This window comes from Urocampus carinirostris, chromosome 18 (genome assembly GCF_059441175.1).
Source record: "Urocampus carinirostris isolate Australia breed hairy pipefish chromosome 18, RoL_Ucar_1.0, whole genome shotgun sequence".
NCBI lineage: Eukaryota > Metazoa > Chordata > Actinopteri > Syngnathiformes > Syngnathidae > Urocampus > Urocampus carinirostris.
Window position 1 is genome coordinate 19,404,253 of NC_142366.1, and position 13,980 is coordinate 19,418,232.

Below are 13,980 nucleotides of genomic sequence, written 5' to 3' on the forward strand. Positions count from 1 at the left end.
GAGGCGCTAAATAATACGCAATGTACATTACATTTACCAAATATTAATTAACTAAAGTTGTGGGGAATTGATCTAATTGATAATCCAATAAAATAGGAATGAATCAAGAAAAATCAAGCAATAAAATCAAAACTCAAACGGACCTAGTTACCATTGGATGGCATACAAACAAGAACGTCATTTCCCACAAAACCTTGCTTTGGCAAAAGTTTCCAGTGCAGTAGGTGGCGGTATTAAACCTTAAGTGAGTCTACCTCTTCACTTTTACGTGAAATAAGAAAATATTACTTCCGCCTTCCGCTCGAGTGCCGTTTTCACTATAGCACACAAACAGTCGCATTGTCCCATGTCATTTCGATAAGGATTTATTTAAAAACAACAACAAAAAAAACACAAAGAAAGAACCAAAATGGGGAGGAAGGATAAAGGAGATCGAGGTTTGTGAATTTTGTATCATGCTTTTGTTATTTAATGTGTGTTTTGGCTTAGTAGAGTTGATATGGCTCGAGAAAGGATTCCACAATATTGACAATTTCAGTGTACGATAAAAAACAACAATAACATTAAAACAAATTCCACGCTCCAAATTGTTGTAAAATTTACATAAGTATATGTTTTTCTTTATTTCACATTCTTTTTTATGTCTTCAATTTGCTGTTCATTTTGTTCCATCAGTACTCCCGAGTCCACTCATTTATAGGGAAAGTGTGTATTATGTAGCGCCTCCTAGACGTAAAACAAACTTAATTCATTGAAAAGAAAACAACATTGATTTAGTCAAGTCGTGTCCTGTTTATTTCTATAGACCTTAATCACTAAGAGTCTCAAAAGGCTGCACAGACCGCAGGTGATCGCAAACCACAGACTATTATGACACCATCCCCTGATCTAAAACCTACCGGTACATGAGGGCAAGGAAAAACTCAAAAACGCAACTTGAGGAAAATGAAGAAACCTTGAGAAGGGACCGCACATGAGGTCATCCCCCTTCCAGGATAACCAGGCTGCAATGGATATTGCAATAACAAATAATAAACAGATATTGTCAAGAAAATAAGAAAGCATACATGAACTATCATCTGCATATCCTTTTATTTTATTTGACATTTATTTGCCATAACATGAGCCTCACCTGAAGGGACCTGACACCATTGTCTGCTAACTATAACTATATTCAATAACATTGTGAACGGTTTGGTAAAAAAGAGAAGAAAAGTTGTGTGATCTGGTCATTTTGAGCCTCTGTAGTTTATTCTTTGTACTTGTAGAACACATTTTCAATCGCTCAACATACTACTGCAAAGTCTAGTGGGCAAATAGTCAAGTCATATTTATTTGTACATGAAATGCAATGATCTGCATTTGTATAGCGCTTTTCAAGTCAATGACTTCCCAAAACGCTTTACAATGTGCTCCACATTTCCTAATAGCGGCCTTGTATTGCAGCCATGTAAGACGCTAACCTGCTTATTGGGGGTAGTAGGGGTTCAGTGTCTTACCCAAGGACACTTCGACATGTAACACGGACAAGCAGGGATTCGAACTGGGATCCCTTGATCCCAAGACGAGCGCTCTACCTCCTGAGCTACTGCCTCCTCCACAGCCCTTTATCACAAAAAGTCTCAAAGGGCTGTACAGAGAAAAATAACAAAATAAATCGTAAAATATAACAAACTATTTTTGAAGGATCATAAATATCTTAATGGAAAAATTAGGTATGTAACTTGGTTTACTTAGAATCCAAAGGTCAAATATGATTATATAAATGATAATAGTATTGTAATGTAAAGTTCATATTCAGGTAAAAATCTAAATAGGAGCTAGATAGCTTACTAAAATATTGAAAAAAAGATGAAATGTTAGCTCGATAGCATGCAAAAAAATGTAAAAAGCTAGGTAGACAGCTTGCTAAATAGCTAAAAATGTACAAAGATAGCTAGCTAGAAGCCTAAAAAATTAGCCCGATAGCTAGCTAAAAACCTGCACATTTTCTGCTCATTCGCTTTATGAAACCCAATTACTAGATTGAAGTTTTTTGTACAACTTGGAGGCACTAAATATTACACACGGTGCCTTTAAAGAGCAACACTGCTACAAATTTTAGACTTTTAGCGCTTACCTCCACGACATTAATGTTGATTGTGTCCAAGATTCTCCTTGGACAGATCAGGGTGACCTAAATTATAAGAAAGGAGAAATAATACACAATGTCCCTTTAACATTATGATATACAGAAAAAAAGTCCAAAAAGCGTGCTTATGAGGATGATGAAGAAGAAGAGGTAGTAAGTGTCAAGTCGCAAGATGCCATACCTGCAGCTGCTGGCAAACAAGTGGATGAATCGAGCACCAAATTGGATGAATATGGAGCCAAAGACTATCGCGTTCAGATGCACCTGAAGAATGATCACACTTCACGACCCCTTTGGGTGGTATGATGCTTTTTCAGATACAATTCAAGTCCAGTTTCTTTTATTTACTTATATTTTCGACTCAATCGATTTAATTTTTCTCCTGCAGGCTCCAGATGGTCACATCTTTTTGGAAGCATTTTCACCAGTGTATAAGTATGCACAGGATTTTTTGGTGGCCATTGCCGAGCCGGTGTGCAGGCCCAATCATATCCACGAGTATAAGCTAACAGCGTATTCGCTGTATGCAGCTGTCAGTGTGGGGCTGCAGACCTCTGACATTGTGGAGTATCTGCAGAAACTCAGCAAGACATCTGTGCCCGATGGAATCGTGCAATTTATTAAGGTAGGAATTACAGGTTAATGTGTTCTAGTGTTTGGACTGATAATAATTGTAAATTGAACACACGATAAAGGACTACACATGCTGTGTAGAACCTACATTTATGCTAAATAAATGCAATATTTTTAAGGTATTCATGCATCTGTTGTTTGCATGATCCGATTCGAGTCTATTTTTCTTCCCCAGCTCTGCACTGTGAGTTATGGCAAAGTCAAGCTGGTGCTGAAGCATAACCGGTAGTCCCACGTCAAAACGATGTTGTGGTTGAAGCCGTGTATTTTACTTTCGTCCTTATTGCCTGTCTCTAGGTATTTTGTTGAGAGCACATTCCCAGATGTCATCCAGCGTCTTCTGCAGGATGAATTGATCAGTAGATGTCGCCTCAAAGCTGCTGATGGGACAGAGGGCGAGCTTATTACTGAAGTCATCCACAGCAAATCAGCGGTATGCTTTCATAATTTCTATTAACAATCTTATGTTTTGAGGTTGGATGTGCAGAATGAACCACAATTTGTCATCATGAAGAGCATGGTTAGACTTGCGGGGATGCATTTAACATACGGTGAAGAGCATTTTGATTGGTATGGTGGCAACCAATTTTATCTAATCGCATTTAGGCTCATCTCCTAAATACAATATTCCCTCAATTCCTACGCTCAATCCATTAAAAGAACCCACCATATTAAGTGAATTCCTGCAATGTTTGAACCAAATACATGTGTACATATATTTATTATAGCGTAACAAAAGGAATCTGTTTACTTGTGCACATTTCTGCTCACATGCAGTTTTCCTCATCTCGAATAATTTTATGCTGCTAAGCACACAAACTCTGGCTTACTCGCAAAAAAATCAATTTAGTGAGTTTTATCTTTAAAACGATTATTTTATGAGGTGAATTTAGACTCTTGCTGAAAATATAATTACTTAAGCACAACTGTGTATTATTTTCTTATTTCCTTGGCCGAACCTGTATCTAAATAGTGATTCATTTTGTGTTGTTACTAGGTTAATTTCAAGTCATTAACGTTCTTTGGAATACAGTATTTCCCTCGATTTTCGTTGATGATCTGCTCCTTAACCACCCTGTATTAACTATATTTCCGTGAAGAAGGAACCGCATACTGTATATATGTACTATAGCATAAGACGATGAACCTGTTTACAATTGCACATTACTGCACACGTGCAGTTTCCCTTATCTTGGAAATTGATGTGGTGCAAAGCATTGTGGGTCTTGCAGTCCAAAGACTAAGATATACGCAAACTGCATCTTTCTCTCTAAAAAGCCTCATGTGTGTGAGATAACTTTTCCGGGATGTATCTGATTTCATTTCTTGCCCCATGGCAAAAATGATATATACTATATATAGTGGATGCAACAGTTGTATACATCCATAGGTAGTGTAAGTCCATGCTTGTTAAAAGCCACGTCTAGCACACCTTGTAAACAGACAGGATGTGGCAATGGCGCTTAGAGAGTAAACAAGCATGGCAATTTGTTGATTTAGGTAACATGAATTAAATAATGTCGAAATGTAAATACCGAAACGATGCCCGTTTCCGTAATGACATTACTCGTGCTTGTCCCCGAATTGGATTGCTCAGAATTGCTCGCATACAGGGTCATTCATTTGTCCTTAGGAATGTAAAAAGAATCCATTCAGATTGTTCCAATCGGCGCCCAGAAAACAAAAAGCAGTTCTCCGATTGGTTTGAGTGTACTGGTACTTGGATGAATAGGTGGGTTGTTATTCCTCAAAATCGCTAAAATGAAGAAAAAAAAAAGGTTGAATAATGTCCTCCTCCAGGTATACCTCATAAAACAGATTTATGACATGATGCCATTAGTGTTTTTATTTTTCCCCCCCTTATTTTCAACCCCACTCATGTAAGAGTGTATGCAATGGTAGGTCATGCATCCAAGGGTTCAAGTGATGCGGGAATTCCGCAACGTGCGCAAAAACCTGCAGAACTAATATAAAGAAAAATCCACAAGGCACAGAGGACACGAAATTTGGACAAGAGGGTGATGGGAAACTGTACCGTATTTTTTCGACAGATTTCAAAGACAGTCGAAGACAAAGGAGGCGCTTCTACCTCACAACAGTCAACTAATGGTCAAAATTCAGACCAGCATGTCCCAGAAGACATCTTCAGCTACTATGAGCAGATGGACAAGGAAGAAGAAGAGGAAGAAGAGACCCAGACAGTGTCTTTCGAGATTCAACAGGTGGGCTTTGCATTCTTTCTGCGGCAGCTCATTCATTTCTAGACATCATCACGCTGTTTGCGCAGGAAATGATTGAGACTCTGCAAAAGCGCTGTATTGAGCTGGAATACCCGCTCCTGGCTGAGTACGACTTTCGCAACGATACGGTCAACCCAGATATCAACATAGACCTGAAGCCAACCGCCGTGCTGCGACCGTACCAGGAAAAAAGCCTACGCAAGATGTTTGGCAATGGACGCGCTCGCTCCGGAGTCATTGTGCTGCCATGTGGTAAGGATACTGGTTTAATAGTCAAGAAGGGATAACATCATTTAGAAAAAGTGTTTATTCAGGGTGTAAAATAAGACAGTCATGCTGTTGTACAGAAATAAATGCGTTAAGAGTATTTAAATGAAAATCACACTAAATTGTTTACTGCAGCAGATCCCTTAAAGGGAAACTGTGTAATATTTTACCACTAGACGTCACTGTATTGTGCTGTGCAACCAAAGCGAGTGCTACATAGCACAAGGAAGAATACAAACTACGGAGACTCAAAGTGGAAAAAAAGCACAATTTTTCTTCATTTTTTGGGCCAAGCCTTTAACATGTTTTTTGGGGGGTACCCCCAGCAGGAAGGCAGCGGACAATCATTTCAGCTTCCTCTAGGCGAGCATCATGTTAAGTAAAATAAGTTCAAATTTACAAACGAACATGACTTGACTTGACAAGTACTTTAACAAAATGCGACCCGAACTCTTGTTTGATGTGCATTGATGGACACACATGTCTCAATAACAAACACCTTTATATATTTTACTTATTAATTGTTCACTATTTGTTTAAATAACTGTTTTTAGTATTGACGATTGTTATCTTGACAAATAAAAAATACTGAAATCAGTCAAGTCCTATTTATTTGTAGAGCCCTTAATCACTTAATTACATCAGTCTCAAGAGCCTGTACAATGGCTCAGAATGCTGGCATGTCCTTCTCCCTCAAGGACCAGAAAACAAGAGTATGAGGTCTACATTCCTCATAAGCTATAGAATATAAGTTTGTCTTAAGTCTAGTTTTAAACACTTCCACTGAGGTTGCAGATCTTATCTCAGGGGGCAGAGAATTCCACAGTTCTGGTGCTCAAAAGGAGAACACTTGAACCAGCAACTTTCTTCTTGGCTCTTGAAATCACTAGTGGACCAACATTTTCCAAACGAAGGCTCTGAGCAAGTAAATAGGGTGTAATTAAATCAAGGGGCGATGCAAAATGTTGTATGTCACCAACAGAACTATAAAGTCACATCTTAATCTGACAGGGAGCCTGTGCAGGTCAGCTAAAATCGCAGTATAATGATCACACTCTCTTGTCAAAAGCCTTGCTACAGCATTTTGCATCAGCTGCAAACTGCTAGACTTTGGGAGACCAGAGAGTGATACATTGCATTAATCGAGACGGGAGGTAAAAAAACGCATGGATTTAACCTAAACGCATGGATTTAACCTCAGGATCAGACCGGGACAGCATCAGGCGAATTTTGCAATCTTGCGAAGATGGTAAAAGGCTATTCTAGTGTATTCTTAATGTGTATCTGAAACAACCGATGAGGGTCAAATTTGACACCTATGTTTTTGATCGAGTCTCTTTGGGTGATATTACAATACATTTGTCGAAGTTTAAAGTCAAAAAGTTAGATTATTTTGTAAAAACAAACTAATAAAGATATGACTTAATTATTGCAAACATACTTAAGGTAAGTACACTTTGCATTAGTAAATATTGAAATTAGCCTTCACGAAGAATGTCTAGTGAGGGGTTTTCATCATTAAAACGAGGACTATTTTGAAGCAGGTAATTAGTAAAGAAACATGTAATATGGAGTATAATTTAGATGCATTTCTCAGGTACATGCCGTAAATTTATACTTCTTTCGTCTTGCTTCTCAGGTGCAGGCAAATCTCTGGTAGGAGTAACAGCGGCATGCACGGTCCGCAAACGCTGTCTGGTGTTGGGTAACTCATCCGTATCGGTGGAACAGTGGAAGTCTCAGTTCAAAATGTGGTCCACAATTGACGACTCTCAGATCTGCCGCTTCACCTCCGACGCCAAGGACAAGCCCATCGGTTGCTCGGTGGCCATCAGCACCTACTCTATGCTGGGCCATACCACCAAACGCTCCTGGGAAGCTGAGCGAGTCATGGAGTGGATGAGAAGCCAAGAATGGGGTCTGATTATTCTCGACGAGGTGCACACCATTCCTGGTGAGTTAAACATCACGTCTTGTAACCAGCGCAGGGGTCGAAAAATGTGTTTCTTCTTTACAGCCAAAATGTTTCGAAGCGTGCTGACCATCGTCCAAGCGCACTGCAAACTGGGCCTCACCGCCACTTTAGTCCGGGAGGACGACAAAATCGTGGACCTCAACTTCCTAATCGGGCCAAAGCTTTACGAGGCCAACTGGATGGAGTTGCAGAGAAACGGCTACATAGCCAAAGTCCAGTGTGCGGAGGTAAAAAGAGCAAAAGACGTCTCGAGATGTGTTGTTCATGTCATTGTTTTTCAACCGGTGCACACTAATGTGCCGTGACAGCTTGTCTAGTGTGCTGCAAGAAATTGCCCACCTTTATCTTTGAAAAATAACAGAAAAACACGCCACTCCAGTATATTTGCTTTCTTCCCGTTGTTGAGGAATTCAACATTGGAGAATTTGTCGGTTCGATAGATAAGTAAGATAAGGGAACAGATAAACAGAAGCCAGCGTTGGAGGAAGAGACCTTTATTGCAACGAAGGTTCTCTCAGAGAACGGTGAACATGACAATGGTTTTAAGCAGTAGTGACGATTACGCTGGATACACCCCAAAAGGCGGTCCTGTATCACGTATGAGTACGTGACCAGTCCCGTGTACGCCGTATGAGTACGTGACCGTTCCTTGCACGCCGTCTGGCAACGGTATCTTCAAGGTAAACTCTAATCGTCTGGTAACGGTATTCAACCGAGGTCACCCCGACCTTTTCCCACAAGCAAGTAATGTATTGTAAGTTAATGTAGACATGTATGCAAATCTATTTCTATATATGCAAGTGCAAATGCTTTTGAGGATTTGCCACAACATAATCCCCCCTTTTTTTTTTTTTTTCCTTTGAATGGAAATTAAAATTGAAAAGGAAAACAGAGTAGTGGCAAATTATTACCAATCGTAGATATCAATACAGGACAGAGTTTACGCGAATCGAAAATAAAATAAAATTCTGGCGGTCAGCCTGCTGTGATTACTCTAACTTTCATTATTCATGTTTCATTAATTAAAAAGAAAAAACCCCTAACACTCCAAACATCTGACCCATGCACTAACCCCCCCCTTCATTTATCTTTATCCGTACATACTGTATTATACACGTGGACCGTCGACGGTTGATCGGTACGTGATAAAGGTAAATGAATGATTAAACTGATCATCGATAACCAATTTCGTTAACAGTCGATACATTTCAAGATGAGCGCAAGACTGGATAGTGATACAGCATGCACATCGGCCTTTGGCCCGACCCCTTTGAAAAATTTGAAGACCATGCATTGTCGTATTCGTCAACGGGTGTCGTGAAGTCAGATGTTGGAGTGAGTGTTATCCCAGCAGGCATCACGCTCAGTTTCCATGCAGCCAAAAACCCGGAAGCGACGATGACCATCCCAGGCAGCAGCTTGTTCCCCGGCAGTGTGACATACCAACAAAAGAATCACAATTAGAAACCAATATATTTGTTGCTGTTATTCCTAGTGCTATACAGTGTGTTGCATGTTTAACAATAGTGCCAATTGATATCGTATTCAGACCAGATCATCATATGTGTCTCTTTCAGCAGATGCTCCATTATTTAATGTAATTTAGACTGACTATTAACGTTGCCAAATAAAATTCAAGGTTCTGAATTCAGTTGAGTCATCTGTTCTCCCTCACTAAGGAATAGGCTTGGATATTTAATCACTAACTGTGCTCATTTAGCTTCTTACCACCCTAGTATTAGCCACTACTGTCATTTGTTCTCCAAAAGTCTTAAGAATTACTCTTTTAAGAATAGGTATGGCACAGAAACACAACAAATACATAATTATTACGATAGTTAGTACGAAATTTTCCCCCTTTGCTAACATACTACCCCAGTACCAATTATACTGTTCTTTTCAGTATTTACTGTCACTTCATTGCTCAACTCACTGACATAACAGTCAGTGCTTTTGTGAAGCTTCCTGCTTCGGATGAATTTAAAGGTATATACGTACAGCCTTCCTCCTTTATCATATGACACACCTATACTGGCTAAAAGAAAATCGAAGGCCTGATGATTCTGCCAGGCCATCCTAGACGTCTCATGTAATTGCTCTCCTACTGCACTAAAGGCCTCGTTAATGTAATTAATAAACGTTGTTGGTTGTAATAAATGTAGTTAATCCATTTTGCGTTCTTATTCTGAGTTATCCAGATAAACACCGATTCTAATCCAGACTTAATTTCATTGCTAGCTATAAATTACTCTGGAATTACCCTCGGTTGTCCGATGTTATTTAGCCATACCCGTCCACATACATATGCTTTCTCTACTCCGGCCAATTGTCAACAAAAATATTTCATTTAATTACTTTTTCCCCTTTTCATTTCTTCCTTTTTTTCACTTGTATATCCCTCTCTTCTCTTTTCCTCAACGCCTACTTTCTTTTCGCCTTTTTATTTCTTCCTTTGCTAACTCTTATCTTTCTGTATTTGTAACTTCCTTACTTGCTCTGCCAACAATCCATTTTCCACATAACTCTCCCTTCTTCTACGCCCTCTAACACGTGCTTTTTAGCCCACTTGTTTAATGGGAAATTGACATATAACCATCTCACTTAATCTTCCAATTTATTTATTTATTTTTCCCAAACCAATTAAATCTACTATTCTAGCTCCACCTACTTCATTTGAAAACGACGTGCATTGATCTACAACGATTCATCTTACTCATTTGTATTCCATTCAATGAATATTTCCTCCATATTCAATGAAAAAAAAGTATTAACTCACGCTCTTCCACTATTCTCGTACAACAATGCTTTACATTCTCAAATTACTCCATTTAATTCACTCAATTGGATTTTTCCTCATCTTCACATTCCTTTATTTTCCAATTTTTAACTGAAAACGAAACATTTTTATTCATTTTCTGTCACTATTCCATCTTTCTATGGTGTGGTTCTGGCATTACCTCTATGAATCTGAAATAACTCAACATAATTTTTCCAAACTTACCACTCCTAAATTTATCGTTTTCCAATTGAAAAAACAGAAAAAATTTGGACCGTAAAAAATATTTATTGGAACCCCTTAGGCCCCTATGCGTTATGTTGTACACCCTTAGCGTCAAACACTGATTACCCAAAAAACGAACATTTTCGATTCCTGACGCGATGTGCTCTCGGTTCCACCCAAAAACAACATTTTTAAACGGTCCTACTGTTGATAACAAAACGTTTCTGTCGTTGCATTGTGCACTTAAATTCGCTTCCTTTTTCTCCTTTGTTAAAAAACGCACGCGCTCTCGTCCGCGGCATTTTTCCTTCGTATTTTTCTACTTTTTTCTTTTCAGTTACGTGGGCCGCTTAAACGCTAGTACAAACAAACATAAAACAAAGAAAAAAGAGAATACAGGAAAGAATACAAACGTTTACAACATTGAACAAACATAAAACATATGACAAGACAAATGGCCCACAAAAATTTAATTTGCTTAGTCAAAGTAAGTCAGTGCACATTGAGACCATGCGCCTACACAACTACCGAGTTAGGGTTACGGTTTTCCTCTTCTTCACAATTTCCCGAATTTTACGTACTGGCCGTGCACTCATTTTTGGCTGTCGGCGTTGTAACCTCGCTCTTTAGTGCTGTCGCCGTGGGTGTAGGTCTTTCTGGACTTTGGTGTGTCAGTACCCTTCTCGCCTGTATCGTCACATTAAGGTTTAGCCTATTATCCGTCACTTTAGTCTGTACTGTCGTTAACATATTTGGTTTCTGGTAGTCCGTCGGCACTCCGACTGGTTGCACGTTTCTCTGACTCATCCCATGATACCCGGAATTTCAGTAATTCAAACTTGTCTTCTATCGCAAATTGCACTATTTATACACGTCCTTCTACTCAATCAAGGAAGCAAGGCTTAGGGCGCTTTGAGGAGAGGGATGACTGAGAATGGGCGCCAAGAGTGGACTGAGAGTGTGATCGTGGCCACTGTGTTGTGCGGTGCAGAGACGATCCAGTTTTATTAAGACGACAGCAGTGTGTGTGTGTGTGTGTGTGTGTGTGTGTCGTCGTATCGATACTAATAACTAAATGGAGTGGAATGGAACTATGAAGACTATAACATGAAACCAAACGAGACGTCACGCTCTATAGAGAATTTACCGACCTATTTCATCATCGCCTACAATCAGCTCAAATTTTTTCCAACATTCTGCTTCTTAAAAGAACTTAAAAAGAAATCAGTCATTAAAAGCGCAATTAACCACCAGTCTCTCGTCCCAAAGACAATAGTTTTAAGTCAATGGTGGGCAAACTTTTGTCGTCACGGCCCGGGGACACATCCAATTTTTCTCATTTACAATTATGATGTTGTATGTCATTATATTTAATTCCTGTTTATTTATTTTGTGTAATGGTTGCACATCAAACTGAAATATTAGCGTTTGTTCCTTGTTATTTTTCCATTGTTCCTTACAAAACCGCTCCCCAGTTCCCAAAGGTACGACGGTGATCGTTTGGGTACACCATTTTTCAGATCTTTCCACAAACACTATTTATGTCTGGACTTGGGCTTGGCTATTCTAACACATTTATATTGTTAGTTTTAAAACATAGAATTTTAGATTTTGTTTACGTACGAACCTCTACTGAACATCAGTATACCTTCAGGGCAATTGCAGTTGACTCAACAAGGTTCGTTTGCTTTCGGAACGGACTAATCCCGTTTCAATCCAATTGATTCAAATCGATAATGTGTTTCGATTTACAATAGTTTCATCATTTCATATTTACTGCTAGAACCAATTAAACGTATAAGTAGAGGTACAACTGTGTACAACTTTCTTTTGCACTATATTGACTATTTTTCACCAAATGCATATTTACACAAACCTCAACCGTATGTAACATTTTAAATGCACATTCTTGTGTACATATTGTATTAATTATAACTATAACCTTATCTTTTCCGTTTCTTTACCTAACTTTGAAGAATTCCATTCCATCATAAATGGTCTGGATTTATATAGTGCTTTTCAAGACCCTGGGGAACTCCATAACACTACATAATGTGTTGTTTTTCATACATTTGTCGCAAGTTTTTCATACCCAATTTTCAGCAAATTATCCTTATTTAAATAATTTATGTTGTATGTTTGTGTTAGTGTTTCTTTTTCTTTTCTTTCAGAATTAAAGCAAAACAATACACTAGGTTAACTTTTTGTGGAATTCAGGGGCACTTAGAGTCTCGTTAAGTTTTATCGTGCTTACGTACTGAGATGTTTTAGTGCAAACAGGCGGCCCGCGACCTTGGCGTTATCAGCACCAGGGGGGATTGAATCCGGCCCGCGACAACACTTAGTGAAGCGCAAGAGAAAAACAAGCTGTAGGCTGAAATATGTCAACTTGATGTGGCTCTCACAAACGCTGTATTTGTACATTCTTTCTCTCTCTCTTTCGTCCCACCCTCTCTTTTGCACTTTCTCATTTTCTTTCTCTCTAATGTACTAGTCCGGCCAAAATTCAGTGTGGAATCAATTGTCCTAAAAAACTGCCAACTCGAACTCAATGTCAAAAATTTCTAGTTGTCTTTTCATCCCTCTGTAATCATAATCTCTTATTGTTGATTCGATATAAAGCAATACCTACTTGTCACTTATGAATTACCTTGTTGAATCGTATTTATTTTATATTACTATCTTAATCTTTTATTCCGCGCAACAATCTTCGTTTTTACTCAACTGTCTTAGTTCCCTTTGTTTTTCTTTTTCTTTTCTTTTTAAAAGAAATATTTCATTCAGTGACTGGAATAGCTTCAGCTACGTTATTAATGATTTCTAGTCTCCAATTTTCTTCCCTGTGATACTATATCGTCATCTTCAAAACTTCTTTCAATTTTTTATAATTCGAAATCATTCATACCACTGGTAATCTATCTACAACCTTTTTATGTATTACGCCTCTTTTGAATATGTCCGTTTATAACCAACGAAAAGATGGACACTGAAATTATGGACGGTTTCCATTCGTCTTCTTTGTTTTACTCGCCTCTGCTTTAGCAAAACTACACGTCTTAAAAGTTCTTACCCTTTTTACATTCGCATATTCAACGAGAGATGATTAGTTTTGTTCTTTTTAAACTATTCTGTATTATTATCTTGTATACACTCAGTGTTCTCATTTCACCCTGTTCCTGTGTCCCAGATGCATCATCCATGTTGGGGACGCAACCTTTTTCTGTAAATTGACATTATCATTTAATTCCTCTTTAACAAAGATTCTTGGTTTTGCTGTATGAGATTTTATTTTTCTGCACGCCGATCTTAGCTAACGAGATCTCGTCGCTTCGAGATTACGTCATTGTTGATGGTAATTGGTCAAGTCCGTCTTTTTCATTGGACGAAACGGCTTTTTTCCTTCAATTTATTGAAGAGAGCCTTTTCGTTCTCAATTAAGGTTTTTTCCTGCGAGTTTTTATTAGAAATGTCTTGATAGTGAACCTAAATCGTTTAATTAGCTTTTTTATAAAGTATTTAGCAATTTATATCCAAAACAGGGACTACTTGTGTGACTACGCGATTGCAAACTGGAGTTACTGGAGTTCTCCATAACATAACATGAGCATCACCTAGAGGCAGTGAAAAATAGTGCTTATGTGGGTACTGTGACCCCCCTTAATTATACTGTTAAGCACTTTTATTTTGGTTGCACTCCACAGTGCAAAGACTTCTTGCGGTCAATTTATACACA

General features: G+C 38.5%; 1 protein-coding gene across 1 annotated transcript in view; it reads left to right on the forward strand.

The window, feature by feature from the left end:
• Positions 1-287: 287 nt before the first annotated feature.
• ercc3 (excision repair cross-complementation group 3) overlaps positions 288-13,980 on the forward strand; it is a 28,648-nt gene continuing 14,955 nt past the window's right edge. Inside the window, exons 1-9 of the mRNA XM_088321882.1 lie at positions 288-437; positions 2,235-2,431; positions 2,520-2,756; positions 2,940-2,989; positions 3,062-3,197; positions 4,816-4,986; positions 5,052-5,256; positions 6,911-7,225; positions 7,289-7,473. Of these exons, the coding sequence (XP_088178008.1) occupies positions 410-437; positions 2,235-2,431; positions 2,520-2,756; positions 2,940-2,989; positions 3,062-3,197; positions 4,816-4,986; positions 5,052-5,256; positions 6,911-7,225; positions 7,289-7,473 (1,524 nt within the window). The 5' untranslated portion in view covers positions 288-409. The remainder of the gene's footprint in view (positions 438-2,234; positions 2,432-2,519; positions 2,757-2,939; positions 2,990-3,061; positions 3,198-4,815; positions 4,987-5,051; positions 5,257-6,910; positions 7,226-7,288; positions 7,474-13,980) is intronic.